General features: G+C 31.8%; 1 protein-coding gene across 1 annotated transcript; it reads right to left on the bottom strand.

Annotated features, from left to right (window-relative positions):
* Nucleotides 1-2,427: 2,427 nt before the first annotated feature.
* AGL6 (AGAMOUS-like 6) lies at nt 2,428-8,390 on the bottom strand. The gene is made up of 8 exons (XM_047326910.2): nt 8,010-8,390; nt 4,886-4,964; nt 4,724-4,785; nt 4,203-4,302; nt 3,312-3,353; nt 3,138-3,179; nt 2,869-3,008; nt 2,428-2,703 (listed from the first exon to the last, which is right to left on the bottom strand). Exons 1-8 carry the CDS (start codon nt 8,189-8,191, stop codon nt 2,616-2,618), a joined length of 735 nt encoding a protein of 244 aa, XP_047182866.1. The 5' UTR covers nt 8,192-8,390; the 3' UTR covers nt 2,428-2,615.
* Between the last annotated feature and the right edge of the window lie 383 nt (nt 8,391-8,773).

The following is an 8,773-nucleotide window of genomic DNA, read 5'->3' as shown; positions in this document are numbered from 1 at the left end:
GATTTCAGGTATATGTTTGGGGTCGCTAATAAGTTGGGGCGTTCTGATGATTATGGATTCATTGATCCCCAAGAAATTCATGAATCAAATGATTTTGACCATATCAACATGAGTCTGATAAGAAGTTTTGGAAGGGGCAAGAAAATATACTTTTTGCCTTATATATCCGGGTAAGTGAACTTTGTTAACATAATAATGTTCCATATGTGATTTTAATATTTAATAGTTACGTTATTATGAATTTCAGGCGCCATTGGCAACTTCTTGTTATGTCTGTGCAAGACAACTATGCTTTGTGGTTCTGCTCATTGCACAGGCCTCCTCCCACACAACTCAGACAAGCAATTGATTGGTAAGAACCTCAATGTTTGGACTTTCTTTGTTATATAACTGAATGCTAAAACATTTTTTTATATACAGTTCTATTCCAGCAAGTATGATGATGGACGGGAGATCAATTGCTAAGAGTAGAAAGATTGCTTGGATTTCTCTCAAGGTTTGACATATGCTAAAGTCTGACTTTGTTATAATTGTTTTATAACAAATGTTATTCACTAACTATTATCAACTGTGATGATATATTGTAGTGTAACAGACAAAATGGGTCATATGAGTGTGGATACTATGTAATGTATTGGATGACCCATATTGTTCGTTCTCACATCACAAGAAGCTGGGAAACGGTAATATTTAACTTTAACAAATTTTGATTTTTTAACAAATGTTGAATTCATATACACTAATTAAAATGAATTGTCTTTTGCAGAGATTCAAGACTACTACACCAGTTCCTGAGAAGTCACTACTATTCATTAGGAACGCTGCTGCGAAGTATATAGTTAGATTATACAATAGCTCTTAGATTTAGATTTAAACAATGCATTTGATTAGATAGAATTTTCTTAGACTCTCTACTTTATTTGATGTTGAAATACATTTGAACATGTGTTTGTTATGTTGAAATTGAATTTCTGTAAATGTTTTTATATGCAGGTCTGTTTTTGTGGTAATGGATATCACAAAAACAGACCTGCAATTTTAAAAAACTGCAGGGGAATATGCCGCGGTTCTAACCACAACCGCGGCATATAGTGCTTCGTTTTTTTTTTACAAACGAGACATATGGCCGCGGTTTTGACACTAACCGCGGCATATTCGTCGGCCTATATGCCGCGGTTCAACCGCGGCATATAGTGCATTTTTTAATTTTTTTTTTTAAATTTTTTTAGGGTTTAGGCAGCGGTTCCCTAGAGAACCGCGGCATATTCCGCAGCCTATATACCGCGGTTCGAACCGCGGTATAAAGTGTCTGACTTACTACCGCGGCTGAATATGCCGCGGTTCAAGAACCGCGGTAAAAGCCCTTCGCTGCACTAGTGACCTTATATCCCTATGTTCACCTAACACTTCAAAATAACTCCAAGGATCAAGGTCACATGAAATATTCTAAATAACATAAATAAATAAATATATAAAGTAGTGATAAGTTGAGAGGCATTCAAATGGAGTATAGATTTTACGCAAAGAACTACCTTAATGTCATAGAGCTAAGGTTAAAATATAGAAAAAGTTTAGAGTGAGACAAATATTAGTTTCATGTGAAACATGATTGGTACGAGGCTTACGGAAAAATGTCGAGTTGCATTAATTATCCTAATATGATGAAGCTGAGACTTACGTGCCCAAATTGTTTATATGGAATCCTAATAACTTATTGAATGATATGTATTATGTTTGATTTAAGAATATTTAGTAATGTTAATTTTATGGATTTTTAAAATACAAGATGACAAAGATAATATATATATATATATATATATATATATATATATATATATATATATATATATATATATATATACTATAACTATACTTAATATTAGAATAAATATTTTTAATGGATAAAAATAAAATATGTATAAACATGAGAATAAATATGTTCTAGGTTCTCGGATAATATCTCCAACGAGCATATAAATATTATTATCTTCTCTTTACATGTTTGTGTGAGGGAGATCGATAACATAATTATTTAAAAATTAAATTAAATTTAAAGGGAAAGCTGAAAATCACCAAAAAGAAAAAAGAAAAAGAAATCATTAGTTGAATTAAAATAGTCTCTCGATCGCTAAATGTTAACACTCGTACTAAGAAAATATTTATAATATAGATAATAGACATGAAAATAAAGAAAAGGTTTTAAGTAAAAATTTGAGCCTCACCGATAATCAGTAACATAGATAACATATATTGTGATAATATTAAAAGATTCGAAAGATCGAAATAACGGAGAATTGATTGAACAATATTAGCAAAGAACTGTTTTTCTCTGGTCTTTTTCACCTTTGATTTATTGACTTTATTCCCATAAATAGAGAAAGCTTTTTGTGGTGAAGAAAGGAGAAATAGACATGCACAAAGTTAGAAAGAAAAGCATTGCTTTAACATATGGTAAAACCATTGTCTGTACTTGTATCCAATTACAGAAAACACTAAACAAGTCTGAAACTTTGCTGCTCACAAAGAACATTTAACAACAGCCAAAACACAAAGATAAATCCTTGCATATATAGACAATAACATAAATCATATACTTAATTCAATAACATTATTAATCAAAGGATCCATCCCTGCATGAAGTTAGTCTCACAAGCCATGCTCTTTGGAACATTAGATGCCTCAGCTTGAACATATTGTTGGTACCTGTTCAATGTAAGACCCTGATTTAGAATTTCTCAACTTTTAATGTCAATCAATCTTACACATTTCTGATATTTCAAATGAAGTTTATGTGTGAGTAAGCTGTTAGACTAATAACAACTGTTGTTGAAATTTGATTATCATTTGCATAAAGGAAAATTTCATTACCCTATTTGCAAAAAGGGTTCAGTCTGGTAATCCAAAGGGTTGGTTTGAGGAGGTTGAAAGGGAAAGGCAGTATTTCCAGCAGCTGAAGTAGAGCTCCACAAGCTTTCCATAGCTTTAAGATTAAATCCCTCTGATTCAAGCTGAAAAGGGATTCGATTGATGAAGAAATTAGAATGAGAAAAAAAGAAAATGACAAGACATGAATCCTATATACTACAATGGTGCAGGTGTCTTAGGTACAGAAATTGTTTGGTTCCAAAGTATAAAACCTTCAGTCTGAGCTGCTTGTTCATATCTCCAAGATGGCGCTCCTGCAAGATGGGTAAAAATTTTTCACCTTAATTTTTCAAATGTCTTACTTGGATAATTAGAAAACTAGTTTTGACAAAAAATAACAAAAATGAAAAAAATTGTAAGACCAAAAGTGTCTGTAACATTCTCACCCTTCTGCGGAGCTCTTCCATTTGTTCAATCATGATTTGTGTCTGCAATTGAAATAAATTTTAGGTATAATATCATCCAAAATCAATATATCTTTCTACCGTATTAGCCAGTGATTGTAAAACAGATTGAAGCCCGCACTTTATGAATGAACTATACATAAGAATTAAACCTGCTTTGAGATTTCTTCAAAGCTTCAAATACAAATTTCTTTAGAAACTTCGTCATTCTAGAGATTACTTCCCTGCAGATAATGCTAATTTACCTAGAGTCTCACGATTTTCAGTTTTTGACCCATCTAAATCAAATAGTATATATATATATATATATATATATATATATATATATATATATATATATATATATATATATATTACTAAAAAAAGGTTTATTAAAAACATGAGATGGTTGAACTATAAATCCTTAAGAGGGAAAAGGGAGAAAATTAAACTTTGAAGTAAGTATATACAGTTTGTTTCATTTTCAGAAATTTACTTTTCATCCATGGATAATGCTTTAGAATTATTAAATCATGTTAGAAGTACAAATTAGGGTTCTGACATACAAGACAACAAAACTAGCTCACTTTACGTAATCTTTCGGAAATTAAATCCCTTTCTCTCTCTCTCTCTCTCTCTCTCCCTCTCTCTCTCTCTCTCTCTCTCTCTCTCTCTCTCTCTCTCTCTCTCTCTATATATATATATATATATATATATATATATATATATATATATCAGAAAGAGTATGAAGAATAGTATAGTTAGATTAAAGTAGTGCAAAGATTGTTGTCAGTTTCTATTATATAGGCACATGGTTTACAAGCTAATTAAGGTAAAGTACCAACAAGAAATCCAAAGAGCAATAAAGAGAAAGTTCTATATATATGTTGGCACCTTCCTTTGTCTGGCTTGTGCTAATGCCCCTTCAAGCTGTTTCTCAAGATTCTGCAACTCCTTTATGTTCAATGGTCCAAGATCTTCTCCAAGCAAATGCCTAAAATGACAATAAATTCCAAAGTTAATTTTTACATGAGCTGGTATCATTTTCTAAACCATATTAACTTCTCTTTGTTTCTGATTAACACTCACTTACATCTCACTGTTGAAAAAATGTTCTTCAAGTTCAGTTGTAGTCTTTCTATATAAAATATCCATTTTTAGTCATTATGAATGTGCCATTTTGTAATGATTTAGAGACCATTTTATTAAGAGACAAAAAATTATATTAGATAGCATTTTATAGAGGAAAAGGTTATTTTAAAAATAACACTTTGAAGGATTAAAAGTTATATATACATTTTAAAATGAAAGAAATTAAAAAAGGGGCAATGTTTTTAGATAAATTTAAAATAAAGTCTAAATATTTCATAAGTATATTTTTATCACTATACATTTTAGAATATAGTGAGCATTACCTCTGGGTCCTTTGCAGAGACTCGTACTTTGCCTTCAGCTTTGACACCTCTTGGTACCAGCTCTGATAGCCAAAACAAAAAATTAAAAATAAAAATTAACAAGATCAATTTATATAAATATAAAAATGCATCATATATATCATTAAAAAGTTTAATACATACCTGAGTTTCACATTCAACATGTTGTTCATCTTGAGGAGTAAACGAGCAACGTTGGTATCGGTCAATAGTTTTGGTAATGCTGCGAATTGAAGGAAACAGATTATTGGTCAATATTTACACCAAAAAATTTTATTTGTGTAATAATGCAAACGTTGGTCCTTCATGTTGTATTAAGGAAATTAAAATAATACCCACTTAAAAAAGAAAATATGAACGATGATGAACGTTTCAAAGTTTTCTGGATCATTGAAGTTTATGTAAACAGAATTTTGAAACTTTAATCAATAGTTTGATTATGTATGCAATTCCAACTGGTAACTCAAATTTGTAAAATAAGTACTTCAAAAATTTTATATGTTTAGGTTTAAATTTGACCGATTTCAATAGGTGGAATGATTAGAAGTTAATTTGGAGGATAAAAGTGGATTAAAGGTTCAAATTCTAAAATTTAAGCCATAGGGTTTGCACCGGATACATTATTTAGCATAATATATTATGACACAATTTTTTTATGGCTAAAAATTGATGTTTGGAAAACTTTTTCTGAAGTTTTTTTTAACCTAATTTTAAGTATAACTTACCAGTATATTATTTCTCTACATTAAAAAATGTATATGCACACAAAATTCTTCACATTATTTTTCTTTACTTTGGTTTCTTTACACAAAATTATTTAAAAATCTTATTCCTATAAATTCACCTCTGTAACATAAAATCAGAAAAACAATATTTAAAAGCAGCTACTATTGGATGATTGTACTCAAAACAGACAATTACCAAGTATGCTTACAGCCTGCAGACATGTTCTTCATCAAACCAAAATATCCATACAAAACCAATGACAACCAAGAATAAATTATTTTTCTCAAATATTTTACAATTTAAATAAGCTTCTTTTTTCACAAAGAAAAATTATTCATTTACATGAAAAAATTCATCAACACTTGATATACACCTAAAAATATAATATATTTATAGAATATATGAACAAATAAGAAAAAAAAAGGATAGAAAGAAAAAATAAATATTTAATATATGATGTATATAAAATGAAGGTGAATGTGTAGCGGTTTTTCACAAATAATCCTTCATCCATTTGGTTATTGTGAACACAAAACGTTATGATTGTAACAATTGAAGATGACCCAATTCTTATATTTTGAAGATGTAGAAAATGGAGAAATTATGGTAAGTGTTTCAGATCAAGTACGGCTACACCTTTCCATAAATCATGAATAAAATTTCATATGTATCTTATTCCATGACAGATAAAGATAAGATAACCAAATGATCTTCAAAATTTGAAAGTGACTCTCCCAGATTCAAAAAGAATATCTCTTTGCAGTAAAAAAAAAAGAAATTAAATACAATACATAGATATATAGTTACGCTATTTTCTACCGAAGAAAAAAATAAATGCTGAAATAAGTGAGAAGATAACGCACAATTCGAAAAACAGTAAAAGAAAACAAGACAAATCCACTTTCTCAGTCTCTAAGGTTATGACCACATAAACTCAAACATCTTAGCAGCACATGCGAAATTTTGCGACAGATGTAATCATGTTCACAATAATATGTTAACATCACAGAAATTGTAATTTTAGCTTAAATTTAGAACATTTAGTTTTCTTTTTCTGGTTATAGTTTTCTTTTCTTTTTCCCGTTTTCATATTTTGAACAAGTCGTGCCTTGACTAGGGCTAGCAGAAAAGGAAGAAAAAAACATGTTTCCTTTTTATTTTTTTAATTTATCATCACCCAACAGATGAAAATAAAACCTAATTAAACTAATTACAATGCTGAATAAGCAATCTTTCCTGTCCATAAACATGAAAGAAAACGCAGGATAATTAAGAAGATTCCCTGAAAGAGAGAGAAAGAGAATCATTTGATCATGTAAAAGACCTAAGAATAAAAGACAACAAAGAGAAGCAGCACCAATCTTTGATTCCAAAGTCCAAACTCAAGAAATAGAGACAGCAATTTATGTTATGAGAGACACATAAGATAGAGCGTTCTCCAGGAAGATACAGTGATAGAACCAAAAGATCAAAGAAACAAAGGTTAAGAACCAGATTCTGGAGTGTTAGGAACTTTAAGGCTTTGTTGGAAGCTGAAAAAAAATGATATTATATTGTTTCCATGTAGAGGAAGATGTTGTGAAAGCCCTAGATCTTGCACAACGGTACAAGGAGAGTTATCAGAAGCATGTCCTTTTAATTAATTACACTATGTTACGAAACTGGGTACATATGATTGCTTTGTTCCTTTATTTTTCTGAGAGAGAAGGAAACAGATTGTACTGTTCCATCAGTAGATCAGTGTGCAAAGCTGAAAGCTTTATCTCACAATAGAGAGATATCAGGTGGGAGGACTAGAAAACGTGTCGATCTGTAATTGGAAGAGAGAAAAACTCCTGAAAAATTTCCCCTAGAATCCATGCCATGAAAGTTCCTAATAGAACCCCACAAGGGTAAGAGAGATGATAAAAAAGAAGGAAAATAGGCTTAATTTATCACAGAGGGTGACAAGATCCAGTGATCCAGAAAAGGAGAAGCTAAGAGAGAGAGAGGGGGAGAGAGGAGGAGGGGGGTCTAGTGTCAGGTGCAAGTGTTTGAGAAACAAGTTAAACCAAGAACGGTGACTGATAGAAAGAAGAAGAACACAAGGTACAAAAGAAAAAAAAAAAAAGAAATAATGGGTGGAAAGTGAGTGATGAAAGAGGTGTGTTGGGAAAATCTTAAAAACATCAAATTCAGTCGTGGCAAAATAAAGGAAAGCAGAAGCAGAAACCAGTGGCCATTTTGGTGAAAGAAGCTGATGCAAAGAAGAAAGTGAGTTTGCTCAGAGAAGAGAAGAAGGTATCCATCTCAGCACCACCCACCACACACACAGTCACTCAGAAAACCCAAAATCTAAAATTTTAATACCTATTGGGATTTGCACCTCACAAAAATGGACACAAAACTTTCAAAAAATAAATCAAAATATGTGGACAAATTAAATAACTGCAAGGGTAGCTAAGATTTTTGCAGTTCACACACAGAGACAAAGAGAAAGAGAAAGAAACAGAAAGAGAAAGAGAAAGAAAGAGAGAGAGAGAGAGAGAGAAAGAGATAATACCCAACATTTCCAAATTCATAGAGCTTCCCTCTGCTTGAGAAAATGATGAGAGCAACCTCAGCATCACAGAGAACTGAGAGCTCATAGGCTTTCTTGAGCAAACCGTTCCTTCTTTTTGAGAAAGTAACTTGGCGGTTGATTTTGTTCTCTATCCTCTTCAGCTCAACCCTCCCTCTTCCCATTCTCTCTCTCTCTCTCTTTTTCTGTGTGTCTCGAAACAATAACTCTAACTTTATGAATTATTATTAGAAATTGTGTGATCAACCCTTGATATAGAAGAGAGAGTGTGGTTTAGTGCAAAAGGGGAGAGAGAAATAAGTAGTAGTGGCAGTAGTGGTTGTTGTTGTTGTTGTTGTGATGAGATAATATGGTGTGTGTTTCAGAGAAGTGGAAGTTAGTGTGCTATATAGAAATAGACAATGAACACAGAAAGGGGCACACTTGATCTTCTTTTACAAAAAAATGGAAACCCCAGTTATTCTTATTTTTATCTCATTCTCTTTTCCCAATTTAATTTTAGTAAATATGGTCCCTTCTCTATACCTCCCTGTTATCTCTTCCTGCATACTTTTAATTTTGCTGCAGTTTAGGGCAAGTGAAAGGGAACTCCCACTCTCACGCGCCACTTCCCTCCACGCTCCCATGTGAACCCTCTTCACACTTTACAACTGATACCAGCATTTGTGGAAATGCACTAACCACTGCCTGCTAACTCTGTTTACCCCAAAACTGGTTACCGTCACCAAACCTTTTGCAGCACCAGG

This window comes from Vigna umbellata, chromosome 11, assembly GCF_029865625.1.
Source record: "Vigna umbellata cultivar VRB3 chromosome 11, Vumbellata_1.0, whole genome shotgun sequence".
NCBI classification, from domain to species: domain Eukaryota; kingdom Viridiplantae; phylum Streptophyta; class Magnoliopsida; order Fabales; family Fabaceae; genus Vigna; species Vigna umbellata.
Note: the sequence above shows the minus strand (reverse complement) of the source record. Positions and strands in the feature narration are given on the sequence as shown.